General features: G+C 41.0%; 1 protein-coding gene across 1 annotated transcript in view; it reads left to right on the top strand.

Annotated features, from left to right (window-relative positions):
* dnah5 (dynein, axonemal, heavy chain 5) overlaps positions 1-20,655 on the top strand; it is a 366,123-nt gene that overhangs the window by 165,433 nt on the left and 180,035 nt on the right. The window contains exons 48-58 of the mRNA XM_034175262.1: positions 771-1,012; positions 1,834-2,013; positions 2,229-2,433; positions 3,169-3,311; positions 11,023-11,157; positions 11,473-11,595; positions 11,774-11,987; positions 14,267-14,490; positions 15,184-15,382; positions 15,524-15,696; positions 19,065-19,195. Coding sequence (XP_034031153.1) covers positions 771-1,012; positions 1,834-2,013; positions 2,229-2,433; positions 3,169-3,311; positions 11,023-11,157; positions 11,473-11,595; positions 11,774-11,987; positions 14,267-14,490; positions 15,184-15,382; positions 15,524-15,696; positions 19,065-19,195 — 1,969 coding nt within the window. The remainder of the gene's footprint in view (positions 1-770; positions 1,013-1,833; positions 2,014-2,228; positions 2,434-3,168; positions 3,312-11,022; positions 11,158-11,472; positions 11,596-11,773; positions 11,988-14,266; positions 14,491-15,183; positions 15,383-15,523; positions 15,697-19,064; positions 19,196-20,655) is intronic.

The following is a 20,655-nucleotide window of genomic DNA, read 5'->3' as shown; positions in this document are numbered from 1 at the left end:
ATTCAGTTCAAATCTCCACTGCAGCAGAAGTTGATTAGACAATTAGCATAACGTGACAGCCCAATAACACAAGGTGTGAGGGACACCAAATCCACTGTCATTACTTCATAAAAGTCACCAAAACCAAATTACCTCAGGAAGTGTGCTGAAGAGCGTGAGACCTCACCCAATCCTCCTTCACAGACTGTGGCGTCAAACCTGGAGCGGTCTCTGCGTCCGTGATGGTGAGCTTGTTCTCCTGACGTCGATCTCACACGTCTGCTCACAAGGTCGAGTCTCTGGCAATCACACACTGTGCATTCAAGGTTTAAATGCAGCAATCTCTGATCAAGACAGAATACACCACAGCTGTGAGTCCTGATGACCTGCACGTGAAAACAAGCCTCAGGTGTTCAGGGTGAGGTCCTAATGCTCAGCCACTCAGTCCTGAATGCATACCACCTGGTGGGAGAAACAGAAAACAAAAACCAAGCCAGCCAAACACCCCAGCCCACAACACATATGTCAGTGTTGTTTGTTGGTTATTCAGGTTTCATCTGGCAGAGTTTTTACAATTGATTATTAATATTATTGTTTTACCTTGAAAACTATTTCTTGATGCTGTTTTATTATTGAAGACTGATTAAGCACACAGTCTTTCTCACTTTAAGTTGTAAAATTTTCCTTTTCGGGGCACTAAATGCTGGCCTTTCTATCATGATGACAAACATATTGTGCCTTGTTTCACACTCACGCTCATCTAAGCAATGAAAATCACTTTTATGTTTCAGGGGAACATATTTGGATAGTTCTCGATGGACCAGTGGATGCTATTTGGATTGAGAACCTGAATTCAGTTTTGGATGACAATCGAACCCTCACACTGGCGAACGGAGACCGCATACCAATGGCGCCAAACTGTAAGGTGGTTTTTGAGCCGCATAATATTGACAATGCTTCTCCAGCCACCGTGTCACGAAATGGCATGGTGTTCATGAGTTCTTCAGTGCTCAACTGGACTCCTATACTGGAGGTGAGTGTATTTGTGAAAGTTATTTTCACTGAAAATAGTGATTTCTATTATGCTGTAATATGCAATATAGCATGCTGTATTTTCCTATTTACAGTAAGTCACAGTTTTATTGTTTTTTTCTTTTTAGTAAATTTGGGAGGCCCTCCGGCTTATATTTTAAAGTGTCTTTTGTTTAAAAAATAGTAGTATAATGGTACACCGAAACCGCAGTTTGGTATGGTTTCAGTACAGTGGAAACAAGAAACACAACATCTTATATGTAAATGCCAGATGTACAAGGGACGATTGAGAAGCTTTTGAACCTTACCCAGAAAAAGTAGGTTGTGGTATCTTTTGCATTCTGAGAAACCAACATTTCTCAACATTGCACCCACTTCACACAATCTCAAGAAATGTTGTTTTCTCAGAATGCAAAAGATGGGGAACCACACCCTGCTTTTTGTGGATCAGGCTCAAAGCTTCTCATTTGCCCCTCATATGTGGGTGTGACCTCCTGTGACTGTGACAATCCCACTCAACCAAGCTATTGCAAGAGTTCATCCCACACCTCGCAATCCCTAATTCTTTCAGGAAATGTGAATCACAATTCAACAACAATTCACATCTCTGTAATCGTCCTGCTAAACCTTTTGTTTTGTTTGTTCCTTGCCAAGGTAATGTTTCAGTGAACTGAGGTTTTCTGTTGCAAAAATCAAAATATACCTGGACTACAGTTTTGCTAGCAGTACAGATAAACATACACCTTCATGCCCAGAAGCCACTGGAGATAAAGAACTGTGTAGGTAGGCAGGTTGCTGCAACATTGTGTTTGTTGCTTTCAGGCCTGGCTGAAGAAACGTTCCCCTAAGGAGAGAGAGGTCCTTAAAGAGCTCTTCTCAGGCTCCTTCCCTGAAATCTATCAATTCAGTTTACAGTCACTGGAGTACAAGATGGACCTGCTGGAAGCCTTTGTCATCATGCAGTGCATCAACATGTTGCAGGGACTCCTACCACCACCAAAGGTGAGCTTCTGACTGATCTGAAAACCCAACATCAGTCACTGCACACTGAGCTCAATGTTTGAAGTTATTTTCTAATGTTGTAAAAGAGTCTGAAGTAGCCATTTATCTAGTAGACTGAAGAATGTTGGGTTTTCCTAATCATAATGATACATTCCTCTTTTAGGCTTGTCAGTTTGAGTACAGATCCGTCATATCATTTAATTTTTTTTCTGCAGGAGCAGGGTAGTGAGTTAAGCAGAACTCACTTAGAGCGGCTTTATGTCTTTGCCCTGATGTGGAGTACAGGAGCTTTGTTGGAACTGGATCACCGAAAGAAGATGGAGCTCTGGCTTAGAGGAAACAACACTGTCCATCTGAATTTGCCAGACATTCCTTCTGACAGTGAAGACACCATGTTTGACTACTATGTCTCACCAGATGGTACATTAAAAAATAATAGCCACTTCAATGTCACAGACCAAGGCATCGTAGTATCCAAGATGCCCTGTGGCAAGGGGTTAATCCCTGTTCTCACTTTCAAGAATATACATCCGAGAAGGTCAATTTATATTCCATGATCCCACAGCCAGTTTTGACCTTACCAACTGAACAGCATTTACAAATCAATCTTGGCATTTCATAGCAAATGCAAAAATCTATGATGACTATCAAATAGGAGCAGATATAGCTATGTAGGCGGTCAATGAAAAATGGCACAGGTGTCAAAATTAAAAAAAAAAAGTATTCCCATCATGTTGAAAGGTATAGCACAGCATTTGTCTGATTACAAGTATTACAAGAAGGTATAGTTCAGAAGATCTGTTACCAAATGCTATGGACCTGTTACCAAATGCATCTGAGTTTGTTCCAATTTTGGTAAAAGGTGATGCAAATTATTGGTTGAGCTAATAGGACTAAAAAGGGAATCATTTTGAATGTTTGGTCTTAAGAGTAATGCGCAAACAGGGTCAGCGTTAATTTGATTCTGCGACATATGACAGATGTTTCCATGTAACAAACAGGCTAAACTATTCCATTTTTGGGGATGCCTATTCATGAAAGTGAGAACACATCTTTATGTTTAATGTTGCCCTTTATTTTGGTAGGTGGTAAAGTACTACTACCATCTACTGTTGAGAGACATTTATAATGGATACAAATTCATTTTTCTTCCAGGTCAGTGGATCCATTGGAGCACAAAAGTAGATGAATATATTTACCCATCAGACGTAACCCCAGAATACAGTTCCATTTTGGTTCCCAATGTGGACAATGTTAGAACAGACTTTCTAATTCGCACCATCGCCAAGCAGGGCAAGGTGAGATTTTTGTCAACAAAATGTACAACAAAATGTGCTAAATGTCAAATGACCTTGTATCACCTGATCTCCTGAGGATGGCCTTGCATCAGTGAAAAGCTGGATGTCCAGTAGTTTCTTACTTTTAAACTTGGACAAGGCAGAAATGATAGTCCTTGGTCCAGACATCAACATCAGTTTGACCAGCTGATGCTTAACCTAAGCTCGTGTGTCATACATCACAATGAAAAAGTGAGGAAACTTGGGGTGATTCTTGATCCCACGCTGTCCTTTGACCTACACATTAGAGAAATCACGAGGACTGCTTTCTTTTATCTGTGAAATATAGGTCAGATTTTAAGGTTCTGTTACTAATCTATAAAATTATTCACAGGCTAGCACCTCCCTACTTAGCTGACCTAATTACACCCTTGGGCACTACTTTGTGTCCCTAGGGTGAATAAAAAGCCTGCGGGCTACAGAGCCTTATGTTATCATGCCCCTGTTTTGTGGAATGATCTCTCAATGGAGATAAAACAGTCAGATTCTATAGAGACATTCAAGTCCAGACTTAAGATGCATACATTCTTCCTCTCATATGGCTTAGTATAAAACTATGCTTCCTATCCCATTAACTCATCTTATTAGCAACGGAACAGTCTCAGACTCACTACATCTAAATTCTGGGTTTATTAGTGAAGCTTGGGGCTAGCAGTCGGCAATCACCTGAGTATTCTCTCTGCTTCCCTGTTGATTTACTGCTGGTGGACTCATACCTCAGGTGCAGTTATTTCTGGCCGACTGATTCTGCTCTTTTTCTCTCTGTCCGAGGCACTGATGACATTGCACAAGGCTGTTGGTTACACACCACAGGGCGCCGGACTGAACACGAGATGCCCTGGCTGAAGTTGACAAAGCACACTGCAGTCTGTTTTTGGAATGTACTCTTGAAATGAGGACAGCTTGTGCTGTGGCTACTTCTGACGTGATGGATGGACACTGGCCCTGCACCCCAGGGTGCCGGAATACACCCTGCCTGTGGTGCCAATGAATTTGTGCCTATATCAATAATGCACTATGTTTGTGATGCTATTCTGTTTTCTGTTTCCTGTTTCTTTGGCTTGGTAAAAACCTTGTAACTGTTAGAATGGCCTAAGCAGTGGGTCACCCCTCTGAGTCTGGTCTGCTTGAGGTTTCTTCCTCAACATCTTCAGAAGGACTTTTGTAAAATTTCATACTGTCTTCTTAAGTTAACTATTTAAACAGTTCTTTTAGTCAGACAGGGAAGATTGTTTTACCTGCTTTACATGTTTCGGCTACTTCCTGTAGCCTTCCTCAGAAGCGTCACAAGATGGGGCGTCACATCAAAAAGAATCTGAAAAAGAGACAGCCAACAGACAAACAAGAGCAATAAAAGAACAAGCTGAGCAGGAAAATCTCAAATCAGCCATATCCGACCATTGCAAGAGTAAAAATCACATCATGGACTGGACCAATGCCAGGGTTATAAGTGCTGAAAGCAACAAATACCAACGCTGGGTCAGAGAGGCCATCGAGATCCGCAAGTGAGGTCCAAGAAGCATGAATCGGGATGAGGGGGCCTACACCCTATCACATACATGGGATGCCATTGGCCTCTACTGGTGGTTGGCTCTCACTGCGGTATTGTATCACTTCCTGTTCCGGAGCACAGCTGTGTTTTGCTGTATCTGTTAGCTGTTTAATCTGCGTAGTTAGATTGATCTAGTTAACTAGATAACGATTTGTTTCACAGTGTAATCTTCACGTGCCTTAACTAAAGCACTCCCTCTGCTGAATCACCTCTAAATTATTTACACATTATTCACTTTGTGTGTTTTTAGGAATCCGCTAGCTTAGCGCAGCTACTAGCTCTTAGTCGGTTTAGCATGGCGGCTTCTCCTGTCTCTCCCACACTTCTCTGCTCTGGGTGTGAAATGTTTAGTTATTCCTCGGCCTCCTTTAGCAGTAATGGTACTTGTAATAAGTGTAGCTTATTCGTAGCTTTGGAGGCCAGGCTGGGTGAATTGGAGACTCGGCTCCGCACCTTGGAAAATCCTACAGCTAGCCAGGCCCCTGTAGTCGGTGCGGACCAAAGTAGCTTAGCCGCCGTTAGCTGCCCCCCAGCGGATCCTGAGCAGCCGGGAAAGCAGGCCGGCTGGGTGACTGTGAGGAGGAAGCATAGCATAGTGAGAATGACAGCCTCACCACTGCATTTAATCTATTATTAGACTCAATTGGCTTTGCTCAAAAAGTAAATGAGTCCACCCACCACTTTAATCATACTTTAGATCTTGTTTTGACTTATGGTATGGAAATTGAAGACTTAACAGTATTCCCTGAAAACCCCCTTCTGTCTGATCATTTCTTAATAACATTTACATTTACTTTAATGGACTGCCCAGCAGTAGGGAATAAGTTTCATTACAGTAGAAGTCTTTCGGAAAGCACTGTAACTAGGTTTAAGGATATGATTCCTTCTTTCTTATGTTCTCCAATGCCATATACCAACACAGTGCAGAGTAGCTACCTAAACTCTGTGAGTGAGATAGATTATCTCGTCAATAGTTTTACATCCTCATTGAGCACAACTTTGGATGCTGTAGCTCCTCTGAAAAAGAGAGCCTTAAATCAGAAGTGCCTGACTCCGTGGTATAACTCACAAACTCGCAGCTTAAAGCAGATAACCCGTAAGTTGGAGAGGAAATGGCGTCTCACTAATTTAGAAGATCTTCACTTAGCCTGGAAAAAGAGTCTGTTGCTCTATAAAAAAGCCCTCCGTAAAGCTAGGACATTGTTGTGAAAGTGTCGTGACACGGACCCACAACAGGGGGCGTTAATGAACGGACAATGGATAAGCCAAAAGTAACAATTTAATGTTGTGAATTGTACAACGACGAACAGACAATAACAATATGGTGACTGTCAATCATACACCAGGTGACGTGTGGGCAGGCTCGACGATAGAAGATGCCTGGCGAAAGAAGAGCCGATTCCCACACAGCTTCCACTGCCAACGGAGCTGAAGAACACCGGAGCCGCCAAGCCCTGCGCCCCAGGTGGCCGCTGTCTTCAGCAGTCAGACCCGGTACTGCTGGCAGAGAACAGAGACAGTCCTGATGAGTGTGAGGTCGCACACTCAGTAATCCCACAGTCTGTACACAATTAGGAGGGAGAACCTCCACCTCCAGCAACAATTTCACCCGTGCAGCTCCTGTTGGTCTCTTTCCTGGATGGAGTGAGAGGCGAAGAACGTCGTCCTCTCACTGTCCGCCAATCCAGCCTCCGACAGGCCCGCAGGAACACGGCTGCACACAGAACAATGTTTTGGACAACAATGATTACAGCAGAGAAGATTACCTGAATGGTAGCTGATTTCTCGGCGAGGAGGTGGAGTCGCAGTCCGGCCTTTATGGAGATGGTGATGAGTTGGCTGAGTGACAGCTGGTGCTGATAAAGAGTGACAGCTGTCACTCCCAGTCGCTCCGGCGCCCTCTCGTGCTTGAAGCCCCCACTCCAAGCAGGGCGCCATCTGGTGGTGGTGGGCTAGCAGTACCTCCTCTTCAGCGGCCCACACAACAGACATCTTACTACTCATCACTAATTGAAGAAAATAAGAACAACCCCAGGTTTCTTTTCAGCATTGTAGCCAGGCTGACAAAGAGTCAGAGCTCTGTTGAGCCGAGTATTCCTTTAACTTTAACTAGTAATGACTTCATGACTTTCTTTGCTAATAAAATTTTAACTATTAGAGAAAAAATTACTCATAACCATCCCAAAGACATATCGTTATCTTTGGCTGCTTTCAGTAATGCTGGTATTTGGTTAGACTCTTTCTCTCCAATTGTTCTGTCTGAGTTATTTTCATTAGTCACTTCCTCCAAACCATCAACATGTCTATTAGACCCCATTCCTACCAGGCTGCTCAAGGAAGCCCTACCATTAATTAATGCTTCAATCTTAAATATGATCAATCTATCTTTATTAGTTGGCTATGTACCACAGGCTTTTAAGGTGGCAGTAATTAAACCATTACTTAAAAAGCCATCACTTGACCCAGCTATCTTAGCTAATTATAGGCCAATCTCCAACCTTCCTTTTCTCTCAAAAATTCTTGAAAGGGTAGTTGTAAAACAGTTAACTGATCATCTGCAGAGGAATGGTCTATTTGAAGAGTTTCAGTCAGGTTTCACAATTCATCATAGTACAGAAACAGCATTAGTGAAGGTTACAAATGATCTTCTTATGGCCTCAGACAGTGGACTCATCTCTGTGCTTGTCCTGTTAGACCTCAGTGCTGCTTTTGATACTGTTGACCATAAAATTTCCTTACTCTGGATGGCATTACCCTGACCTCTAGTAATACTGTGAGAAATCTTGGAGTCATTTTTGATCAGGATATGTCCTTCAATGCGCATATAAAGCAAATATGTAAGACTGCTTTTTTACATTTGCGCAATATCTCTAAAATTAGAAAGGTTGTCCTAAAAGTTCCCCGAAAAGCCTTCAGTTAATTCAAAATGCTGCAGCTAGAGTACTGACGGGGACTAGAAGGAGAGAGCATATTTCACCCATATTGGCCTCTCTTCATTGGCTTCCTGTTAATTCTAGAATAGAATTTAAAATTCTTCTTCTTACTTATAAGGTTTTGAATAATCAGGTCCCATGTTATCTTAGGGACCTCTTAGTACCATATCACCCCAATAGAGCGCTTCGCTCTCAGACTGCAGGCTTACTTGTAGTTCCTAGGGTTTTTAAGAGTAGAATGGGAGGCAGAGCCTTCAGCTTTCAGGCTCCTCTTCTGTGGAACCAGCTCCCAATTCGGATCAGGGAGACAGATACCCTCTCTACTTTTAAGATTAGGCTTAAAACTTTCCTTTTTTGCTAAAGCTTATAGTTAGGGCTGGATCAGGCAACCCTGAACCATCCCTTAGTTATGCTGCTATAGACTTAGACTGCTGAGGGGTTCCCATGATGCACTGAGTGTTTCTTTCTCTTTTTGCTCTGTATGCACCACTCTGCATTTAATCATTAGTGATTGATCTCTGCTCTCTTCCACATCATGTATTTTTCCTGATTCTCTCCCCTCAGCCCCAACCAGTCTCAGCAGAAGACTGCCCCTCCCTGAGCCTGGTTCTGCTGGAGGTTTCTTCCTGTTAAAAGGGAGTTTTTCCTTCCCACTGTCGCCAAGTTCTTGCTCATAGGGGGTCGTTTTGACCGTTTGGGTTTTTCTGTAATTATTGTATGGCTTTTGCCTTGCAATATAAAGCGCCTTGGGGCAACTGTTGTTGTGATTTGGTGCTATATAAATAAAATTGATTTGATTTGATTTGATGCCGTCCTGGAGAAGACGTCAGACACTAGGGGGCGTAAGTTCCCCCTGCTGTCTTGCCAAACCAAGAAGTAGCAGCCTACAGGACACATCACTTCCCCATCTTGTGACACTTCTGAGGAAGGCTACATGAAGTAGCTGAAACATGTAAAGCAGGTAAAACAATCTTCCCTATCTGACTAAAAGAACTGTTTAAATAATCATCAGAAGGAGTTTTTTCTTACCACTGTCACCTGTGTCCTTGCTCTAAGGGGTTTGAAAGGTTAGACCTTACTTGTGTGAAGCACCTTGAGGCACCTTTGTTGTGATTTGGCTCTGTATAAATCAAAATAAATTGAAATTGAAATATAAATTAGTTGAATTGAATTGATCTCAGGTAAATATCTGCATTATGCCTAAGTTGAAAACTAGTGTCTGGTGTTGTGATTGTCCTGGATTGAGACAAAGATCCAGGCTTCTCCCCGTGATCGAGTGGGTTCCCTCTGGGTGCTCTTGCTTCCTCCCACCTCCAAAGATGTGCAAGTTAGGTGAACTGGACCATAGGTGTGTGTACAAATATGAATGTGTTTGTCTGTCTATGTGGTGCCCTGCGACAGACTTGTGTCCTGTCCAGGGTGTACCCCGCCTCTTTTCCTATGACTGCTGGGTAAATAAATGGTAAATGGACTGCATTTATATCACGCTTTTCCATCTGCATCAGATGCTGAAAGCGCTTTACACACCAATGTCTCACATTGACCCTGGTGTCAGGCTGCTGCCATGCAAGGCGCCCACTACACACCGGGAGCAACTAGGGGATTAAGGACCTTGCCCAAGGGCCCTTAGTGATTTTCCGGTCAGGCTGGGATTTGAACCGAGAATTCTCTGGTTTCAAGCCGAACTTTTAACCACTAGACCAATCACCTCCCCTCCACTAGACCATCACATGGGATTGGCTCTGCTCCCCTTGTGACTGTTGATTGGATTAATTGGATACAGAAAATGAATGAATGAATATTTGATGTAAATGCCTGATTCATGTACTAAATAACATATTAGGGAGAACATCTGGGTTGTTGCAAAGATGTACTAGGAACAAGAACTGAGTATATCACGGTCCTATCTTCACAGCTTTTAGATTTATGATTCAGAGTGCCCATTTAATATCTCTCCTATTCATGGTATAATGCTTTATATATTCCTTGCAACAGTTGAGTAGGCACAAAAATACACTTCAGATCGATAACACAGTAGTATGACTGGACACAGCATGACATAGTGAAAAACCAGATTAAAACACCGCGCTGGATACACTACTTAAAAGCCCATCAAAGGCTCCACCATGTGGCATTCATCTGCGTGAGTGTTTATGAGTGTCTGTGCATGACTGACAGACTCATCCCACTTTCAGACATGCTTTAATGCTGCTGGAGGAGAGTGGGAAGCTTTTCAATACAGGTGTCTGGAAGAATAATGTTGGAGGGGGGTTCATTTAGTTAAGGTTATTTTTGGACGCCACCTCAGTTCCTTTTACTGGGTAAATAAGGTTTGTCTGGAGGCAGATGGATGTTAATGGACAGCTAAAATTTTACTCATCTGCGATATCATTTCAAGCTGTGATAAAGGTTCATGACATCTGTAGCTGATACATCTGGTATACAGACAGTGCATGCAGCTCATGTAGCATTGATTTTCTTTTCCTGGCTGCTACCTCAGGCTTTACTGATAAACATTTTATACTGGAAAAAATATTAAATGACTATCAAACTGCAGCTCTTCGACTGTAGGTCTGCACCTTATAGACACTAACATTGTTTTTCAAATCTCACTGGCTACATTTACATGAAGGATTCCAATCTGGATCGAATCCAATCTAAAAAAAACAAACAATCATTCTAATTGGTAAATCCGCAGGTATCAATTTAGAATAGAATAGAATAGAATAGAGCCTTTATTGTGATTGTACCTATACACATACATACAACGAAATTTGCCCTCTGTATTTGACCCATCCTGATTACAGTTGGACACAACTCCAGATGCCTTGGTCAAACGGCAGAGAAAGGAGCAGACCCTAAATAAGCATGTTTTTGATTGTGGGAGGAAACCAGAATGCCCAGAGGAAACCCACGCAGACATGGGGAGAACATGCAAACTCCACACAGAAAGTGCAGGAAGCGATCTCATGACCCTCTTGTTGTGAGGCACTAGTGCTAACCACGGCACGTTACCTTAGTGGTTAGCACTAGCACTGTAATAAAAACGACTAGATAGATACAAAGGTGGACGTGTCAGCAGAAACCTTTCATATACTGTTGAGATATAGTTTTGGTATATAAATTTCAAGAATAAATTTACCATGATTGAAGGTAAAAGTGAAATGATTTTACAATTTTCTGTCAGGCTGTTCTGCTGATTGGTGAACAAGGAACTGCTAAGACGGTCATGATTAAAGGCTACATGTCAAACTATGATCCTGAAATCCACATGGGCAAGAGTGTCAGCTTTTCCTCTGCTACTACACCACTCCTGTTCCAGGTACGAAGTCAAAGGTCACCTTTAATTTTAAACCTCTCCTTGTCACATTCTTTTGAGTTTCTTCTGACAATGCTATATAATCCATATCTGGACGAAATCAACATGGATTATCCTGAATCCATGAAGTAACATTGATCGCTGTCAGGTTTGATTAACCATTAACTTTGCTTTGATCGAGCTGACATGATGGGATCACGTCAGATTGAAACTTCTTTTTATGTCTTTTGTACTTTTTCCTTCATCAGCATCCTCTTCCTCCTGCCTAATGTGTGATTTTTTTTTTTCTTTGTTTGCCTTGTTTTATTTCTTTGTTAGAGGACAGTTGAGAGCTACGTTGATAAGCGGATGGGAACCACTTACGGACCTCCAGCTGGGAAGAAAATGTCTATTTTTATAGATGATATCAACATGCCTGTCATCAACGAGTGGGGAGATCAGGTTTGAAATCAGTACATCATTTCTTGAAACTCTAGTTCTGATCCTTAAACAGCAAGCTTTCTACATTTGAAGTGGGCCAATTACATAAATACTTAACTTAAAATTGCAAGTTAACCACAAAAAAGTTTGTGGCTATTAGCTATTAATAAATGGGTGTTTTTTTTCCTGTTCATGATAGGTGACTAATGAGATTGTCCGGCAGTTGATGGAGCAAAATGGATTTTACAACTTGGAAAAACCGGGAGACTTTACCCATATTGTGGACATTCAGTTCCTGGCAGCTATGATTCATCCTGGAGGAGGCCGTAATGACATCCCGCAGAGGCTGAAACGGCATTTCTCCATCTTTAACTGTACCTTGCCCTCCAATGCTTCCATCGACAAGATATTTGGTAAGTTAAAATGAGATGCATGACATTGTTTGAATTATTGGGGGGAGGGGTGTCAAGAATATAAGTTGCCAACTGGGCAACTTACATAAGTTACTCAGGAAGGTAAGTTATATAAATTGCCAACTGGGTAACTTATATACAGTTGTATGCAAAAGTTTGGGCACCCCTGATAATTTTCATGATTTTCCTTTATAAATCATTGGTTGTCTGGATCAGAAATTCCAGTTAAATATATCATATAGCAGATGAATACACTGATATTTGAGAAGTGAAATGAAGTTTCTAGTATTTACAGAAAGTGTGCAATAATTCTTTAAACAAAATTGGGCAGGTGCATAAATTTGGGCACCCTTGTCATTTTATTGATTTGAATACATTTCGCACTAATTTTTGGAACACAAAATTGGTTTGGTAAGCTCATTGACCCTTGACCTCCTTACACAGGTGAATCCAATCATGAGAAAAGGTATTTAAGGTGGCCATTTGCAAATGTTTTCCCTCTTTGCATCTGTTCTAATGAGTGGCAACATGGGAGCCTTTAAATAACTCTCAAATGACCTGAAAACAAAGATTGTTCAACATCATGGTTTAGGGGAAGGATACAAATCTCAGAGATTTCAGCTGTCAGTTTCCACTGTGAGGAACATAGTGAGGAAATGGAAGACCACAGGCAAAGTACTAGTTAAGGCCCGAAGTGGCAGGCCAAGAAAAATCTCAGATAAGCTGAAGTGAAGGATGGTGAGAAGTCATAGTCAATGCACAGACCTGCTCCAAAGACCTACAACATGATCTTGCTGTAGATAGTGTCTCTGTGCATCGTTCACTATACAGCGCACTTTTCACAGAGATGCTGTATGATGCTGTAATGCAGAGGAAGCATTTTCTGCATACATGCCACAGAGTCAATTGAGGTATGATAAACCACATTTGAACAAGCCAGCTTAATTTTGGAATAAGGTGCTGTGGACTGATGAAACTAAAATTGAGTTATTTGGACATAACAAGGGGCTGTGTGCATGGCTGAAAAAGAACACAGCATTCCAAGAAAAACACTTGCTACCTACAGTAAAATTTGGAGGTGGTTCCATCATGCTGTGTGGCTGTGTGGCCAGTGCAGGTACTGGGATTCTTGTTAACGCTGAGGGTCACATGGATTCCAGTCAATATCAGCAGTTTGAGAACAATGTTCATGAATCAGTGACAAAGTTGAAGTTGTGCCTGGGCTGGATCTTTCAACAAGACAACGACCCTAAACACTGCTCAAAATTTACTAAGGCATTCATGCAGAGGAACAAGTACAGCGTTCTGGAATAACCATCTCAGTCCCCAGACCTGAATATTATTGAAAATCTGTAGTGTGATTTTAAACGGGCTGTCCATGCTCGGAAACCAACAAACCTGAGATGTTTTGTAAAGACGAATGGTCCAAAATACCTTCAGCCAGAATCCAGACTCTCATTAGAAGCTATAGGAAGCATTTAGAGGCTGTTATTTCTGCAAAAGGAGGCTCTACTAAATATTGATGTATTTTTTCTGTTGGGATGCCCAAATTTATGCACGTCTAATTTTGTTTAAAGAATTATTGCACACTTTCTGTAAATCCTATCAACTTCATTTCACTTCTCAAATGTCACTGTGTTTGTCTGCTATGATTTATTTAACTGAAATTACTTATCCAAACAACCAATGATTTATAATGGAAAATCATGGAAATCATCAGGGGTGCCCACACTTTTATATACAACTGTAACTTACCTTCCTGGGTTGAATAAAAGCTTTTCTTGAAGTTGCGTTTACTTATGTTTTTGAAGCAGCAGTTGAACTTAGCGTTTTTAAGCTGAATCACCCTGATCATTTTTACAGTGTACCTGTACAGTCCACAGGGACTTAAGTGTAAATTTATTAAAAACACCACAGGCATTATCTTGACTATGGCTCATAACGCAATTACAATTGCAGGGTGCTCAGTTGTACTTTGCTATTTACAACATGGCTTATGTTTTAATAGGTATAAACATTCAGTCTGGTTAACAGGTGTTTATTTGACTAAGCACTGGGTATCTTTAACAGCAATTACAGGCAATGTAAATAAAAAAAAAAAGTCTTTATGGGATACCATCATTCTCAGAATACTGACACCACTGCAGCCAGCTAACTTGAAACTCAGTTACATGTGCCATGAAGTGTGTACTGCATCTTTTACCTTTGATAACAGTTGTCTCTCCCATCTTTAATGATCTACCACCAACACCATAAAATGAGTGCATCATCTACTGCAGGTGTGATTGGTGAGGGTCACTACTGTGCTAATCGTGGCTTTATTGATGAAGTCCGGTCCACCATACCTCGCCTGGTGTCTCTGACTCGCCATCTCTGGCAGTTGACAAAACTCAAGATGCTCCCCACGCCTGCCAAATTTCACTACATCTTCAACCTTAGGGATTTGTCAAAAATCTGGCAAGGCATGCTGAATACCACTGCTGAGGTGGTGGGCTCCATGAAGGTGAGAACATTGAGCTGCTGCATTTCTATGTACCCAAGCCTCAAGGTTAATTAAAAATCTCATTTTTTTCATGTAAAAAACAATATTTTTCTGGTTTCTGTCCCTGTGAACCAAAACCATTACATTAGCCTCTGCTTTAACCCCACTTGATGAAACTGAAGTTTCCAGCCAATCAAGAGCTGCATGGATAATGAGACTTGAGGCCTGCTATTTATTAGCTAATCAGGTGTGTAAAGTGGGTGTGTAAAGCAGAGAGTGAGAGAGATAATGTCGTTCAGGTCAGATGGTAATTTTGACCAGGGTTAAGAACTGTTACCTTAAAATATGTAGAAGTCCATTGAAGTCACTTTGACTTAAAACTCTCGTGAACATATATGTGCACTCTGTATACAGAGTAGTATACATGTAGTAACTTCTATACCTACAATCTCAGTTCTCAGTAAAACTGCCTTTCGGTCTCACTGAATAATTGAATAGAATGGGATGCATCTGTTGCACAGTACCTCAGGCTGCCCTGAGTCTAGAAAAACACGTGAGGCTATGAGCTCAACCCAAAAGATGAAGAGAACAGTAAGCAAATATAGTACAGATTAAAATGGAATGTACAGTAAATTTGACACACAATTGTTTTATGCACAAGAAGGTGATTGTCCTCAATGACTCCAGTGTGGCTAAATAAAACTGATATCTCAGGTGTTGCTGACACTGTGGAAGCACGAGTGCAAACGTGTGATAGCTGATCGATTTACCATGCCTGAGGACATCGAATGGTTCGACAAGGCTTTGGCAAAGCTGGTAGAGGAGGAGCTTGGCAAGGAACGAAAGAACATGGTGGACTGTGGCGTAGACGCCTACTTTGTTGACTTTCTACGCGATGCACCTGAGGCTACAGGTACTCCTTCCACCATAAGAGATACAACATCTGAACACTCTACAAAGTGCAATACTCCATCATGTTTTAGTTTTCTCTCAACTTCTGTGGAGTAATAGTTTGAATTTGTATTGGAATGTATGTATTTCTTTTCTTTCACAGGGGAAGAGCCAGAAGATACTGTTTTAGATGTACCGAAGATCTATGAGCCTATTGAGTCATTTGAGAGTTTAAAGGAATGTCTAAACATTTTCCTCACCCATTATAATGAGAGTATCAGGGGAGCTGGGATGGACATGGTTTTCTTTCAAGATGCTATGACACACTTGGTCAAGGTACTCACAGTAACGCTAATTAGCATTTACTAAAATTTTGCTTTTTTTCCAATGGCACTTTTAAATGCTGATGTCTTTAAACCTTCAGTGATACTCCTTCAAGTACATGTGTGGAGCTTTAAAGCTGCAGTGTGTAGGATTTAGGGGTGTTTACTAGCAGAACTAGAATAGCATTCATAGCCATCTGTTTATTAGTGTCTAATTACCAACAAATCATTGTATTTTCATCACCCTTTCATATCTATATGGTAGCAGGCCCTATCATGGAGGCCACCATGTTATGCCACTATGTTACAGTAGCCCATATTTCTTATCACAAGTGAAGGCAAAGGGGCATGAATCCCCATCCCCAAGGAAAGCATGAAGGGAAGTAAAATCATACACTTGCAATCTGCAGCCCCACCTGTCGATGCTAGTAAATTCTGCTGTTACCAATTTAGCAATATAAGTGTGGATTACAGTGTAATAAAAGAGAAATGATAGCTAGGGCTAGTATCAGAAAAGACCAGATTCTTAAGAGCCAAAGATTTGGGTAACAATAATGACTCAGACACAGCTTCAACAGTTGCATAACAACATTTATATTGACAAGAGGTGAACAATATGAACAGTCTGTAAAAAAAAAAAAAAAAAAAAAAAAAAAAAATATATATATATATATATATATATATATATATATATATATATATATACACACACACACACAAATAATGAATGTTTGAGTTCAATGGTATGAATATTTCATGAGGTGAAAGCTGGAACAAACCATTCAACGTAACGAAGCCGAGTTGAATGGTTTGTTCCAGCTTTCAAGGAGTTAAATATTCATTCCATTGAAAGAATGTAAAAACATCCATTATTTGTTTTATATAACGGCTAAAATAGATCCTTGTCATTTGATATTTTATTAATTTACAAACAACAGAAAAGGGACTTACAGTACATTGTGGTGTTCCACTGCTGCTTAACAGTCCAATATGAACTTTAAATAGGAGTTCAAATTGCGACAGTGTAATCCATCATGCTGTGCACTGACTTTGTGTACTTCCAACCCCCCCCCCCCCCCCCCCCCAAAAAAAGACTTTGTGTAGCTCCTCAGTCCAGTGAAAAATCACATCAGCTTTTCAGCTTTTTATCCTAACAGCTCCTCATGCCCCCAGATGGCTTACAGAGGAGTGGATTTGTTTTTTGTGTGTGTGTGTCTGTGTGTATTAGAAGAATTAGCACTGTCAGTTAGCTCCTTCAAATCTCTGTCAGCAAAACAAGCGCCGTTGTGTTTAGCGAAACACCACCCCCGGTAATGCGAGGACACGCAGTGGTCGGGACACGTATTAGCAAATTTCAAATAGCACAAAATTGCATACTAAAAAAGAACTACGTATTACACGGTCAAAGAAACACAACGGCAAATAGTATGACTAATCCATTTTAGGTGACATACAACCCACCAATCAAATGACAAGGATCCACTCAGCCATTATATAAAATAAAATAAAAAGTGTGCACATTTGTGTAAAACCATAAAATTGTCCCTCTTGTCTCGTAGATTGATCGCGGGGGCCTTATAAAGTTGTAGTGCACTTTATCTCAAAGGCCCATTAAAAGGTGATTGCGTAATTGTTCCCTACCACACCTAAGGGGCATCCTGGAAAGGATATGAGTGTGTTGGGTGTCTGTCCCACCACAACCTGACATCCAGCAGAGAATGTAGAGCTATGTGGATGTGCACATATTCCTTCGTTCTTCTCCAAGGTCCTTGGGTTAGCTCCCCATCTTGAATGATCTGAAATCTTGCTCCTTCAGATTTGTCCCACATAATCCGGTAATCAAAAAAACCTTACCTAAAGACAAGAACATATGTATCTATCATTTACTCTTCAATAAATAATTATTAAAGGTATCAGTGCCATAAAATGAATAGAACATTTCATCAACCTTATGAGTCAGTTCAAATGCTTGTTCTGTTCTGTTGTGCAACAATATTCCTTCATTTGATCATTGTTGCTCATCCTAAATAAAATGGTATACAGTTCATTTGTTTTAACCTCCGCTTGTTTGACCTCCGCTTTCAGAGCTCCGCTGTGATGCTCTGCAGGAGGCCGGCGAGGCTGACCTGGTTGGCAGCTTCCTAGTTCACAATATCGCAGTGTGACACTGTCGGCCAGTTCGTTACATCACCACTAAATTCACTATCTGGTATAAGATACGGATCCACTGAACCAACTGCTACACATCTATCACGATAAATAGCTTTATCTTGAGGTTTTAAAGCATCATAATAACCGGACATTCTCTCCATTTTTCTATCACGCGCCACCCTCCTTGTAATCCAGAATGGAGACGGCACCTGTCTTGCAGCAAATCGGTCACGTGATTGAAAACCCTCTATACGTTCAAATAATAATTAAAAAATACTGTCATCACTCTTTGTTCTTACTCAGTCAGTCTCTTACAACGGTGTAGCCTAAATACATGAGCTTTCTAGGAGCGCACCCAATTCATTACGCACGCTCAGAGGCAGGTACCCTCCGGTGCGCACTTTTTTTTGGGGGGGGGGGGGCGCCCCCTGTGATAAACTCATCGCCCCCTTAATATTTTTTTTCTAGCGCTGGGCCTGGTTATCTGTAACTTCCAATATGTTTTTGTGTGGTTTATCTTTATCAAAGATAACTTTTAAGTTCTCTGATTATCTGTTATCGAAGTTAATTTTTTGGTTATCTGTGCCCACCACTGGACGAAGGAACTCATACGATGTCCAAATATGAATCAATTTAAAAAGCAATACAAAGACATGATGTTTTCAAGATATGTATCTGCTGAAGAAGGATAAGTTTGTGTGTTGCCAATTGTAAATGTAAATTTGTTTGGTAGCATTCGGATTGTGTCCTTTAAGATGAAGAGTTTGAAGTGGTTGAAAATGGAAATGGGAATAGATGGGTTTTTTTAACTTCCCCCCACTCCTTTTGGACTAGATAATTTTATTTTTTGTTAAAGGGCTAGGCGTTAATAAGCTTTGCTTCTGCCTATACCGTTTCAGGCACACGGATGCACTGTTAATCCATTTTCTTTCTTCATGTAAGTTTTTTTTTTGTTGTTTTGGACTGTGTGTGCTGAATAAATTCATTCATTCATTCATTCAAGCTTAGTCAACTAAGTAAGCTTAGTAGCTTTATGCTACCAAGCTTCATGCTACCACTGCTTTATGAAACCGGGCCCTGAGTTACACTACACACTGTAGCTGTAAAGCAAAATAAAAAAAGCAGTCAGATATTTCCAACTATGTTTCTCACGTGAAGTATCTCATTTTTGTCCTCACATCACAGTCACTGGTATTTAATTTGAGTTTTGTGTGTTTATTCTTGCTGTAGGTGTCGAGAATAATCCGGACACCTGGAGGCAATGCCTTATTGGTGGGTGTCGGGGGCTCAGGGAAACAGAGTCTGACCAGACTGGCTTCATTCATTGCTGGATACACCATCTTCCAGATCACACTCACACGGTAATGCTCACATGCATGCCTCCACACACACAACACACACACACACGCACATTTTTTTGCCAATCCATGTGTGTTTTTTCCACAATGATTTTCTTTGTGTAGAAGTGTAAAAGTTGATTTAGACATGCCAGTGTGTATGTGGACCCCAGAGGGTTAACTCAAATTTTGTGCAGTTACCTGACACAGTAATGAAGATGAAAAAAGAACTCGGCGGCTTAAACAGAAAGTCCAGCTTGACTGAAACTTAGGCACAACACTTCATATCCACAGCACAAAATAAGATGAGCAGCTAATTAAAGAATCCAAAAGGCACAAAATCAGCTAACAAGGCGCTGTAACTATTTAATCACAAAAGCTACCACTAAACAAATCCCACACTGTAGATATGACTACATAATTACTGGAGAATTGTTACAGACAGAAACCACTCTGTTCTGGCATTTTAAAAAGCACGTTAAACTTTCAAAGGAACCCCGACTATAGATACATGTTTATTCTATATGACTTGTTGTGATATTAGTAACATAACTATGGGACAAAATTTGCAAAAATAATGTCAAGTTTTATGATATTTTAAGAAACTTTATTTCTACGTACGTTGCCATTGTTGTTTGTAACGCAATGCATTCTGGGTAGTGACGTCAAACGGGGCAGAGCTTCCTGTGTTTACATTACAACTAGCGGCGATTAGCAACGATGAGCTCCTCTGTTCACCCTTTTCAGTTCGAACCAGAGTGTGATCTGCAGTGTGAGGAAGAGAACTTTGAAAATACTGTCAGAAATGAAGATCAGCGCTCTGATCAAGCAAGAGTTGGCTATTGTAGGTGGTGTCTGTGTGGGGGCTGCTTGCCGATGCCGACAGAGAAAGAGAGCGTCTGCTGCTCTTTCGCATGTTTTAGTCCTATTTTCTCTAGTTACTCGTGGGCGATTTTTCTTCTTGGGAAATGTGACGGGCACTGCATCTAGTTTAAGACGTCGTTTGTATCCAGAAACACCAACAAGCTCCCTCATTAGCTGAGGTCGATGAAAAGCCTCAAATGCATCCGCGTTGAAGTGACGTGAGCACAGCCGCGGGTCTTTCGGCAACTGCACTCTTCCACAAACATCCTCCCACTTTTTCCTTAACTTTCTTTCTTTTGGAAAGCAATGAAGGCTTACCTCGCTTTCTTTGTTGCCCTTAGACTGAAAATTGCATCCAAAAGCCGCGCAATGTGGCATTTTATCTCGGTAGAAGAACTAGCTTTAACACTGTTTTCGCTTGCATGAAAGATTTCAGAAACCTTTCCACGTCATCACCCCCAGAATGCATTGCGCAGGCAAAAACATGGCGGTAGCGTTGTATTTAAATACGTGATAAATAAATGCTATTTTATATCATTCAAGACTTGTTTATGCACTTCTAACTATATATTATAATAGCAGACGTCAGTGTTTCAGTTTTTTGACAAATGTGATGTTAT

The sequence above is a fragment of the Thalassophryne amazonica genome, chromosome 7, assembly GCF_902500255.1.
Source record: "Thalassophryne amazonica chromosome 7, fThaAma1.1, whole genome shotgun sequence".
Taxonomy (NCBI): Eukaryota; Metazoa; Chordata; class Actinopteri; order Batrachoidiformes; family Batrachoididae; genus Thalassophryne; species Thalassophryne amazonica.
Note: the sequence above shows the minus strand (reverse complement) of the source record. Positions and strands in the feature narration are given on the sequence as shown.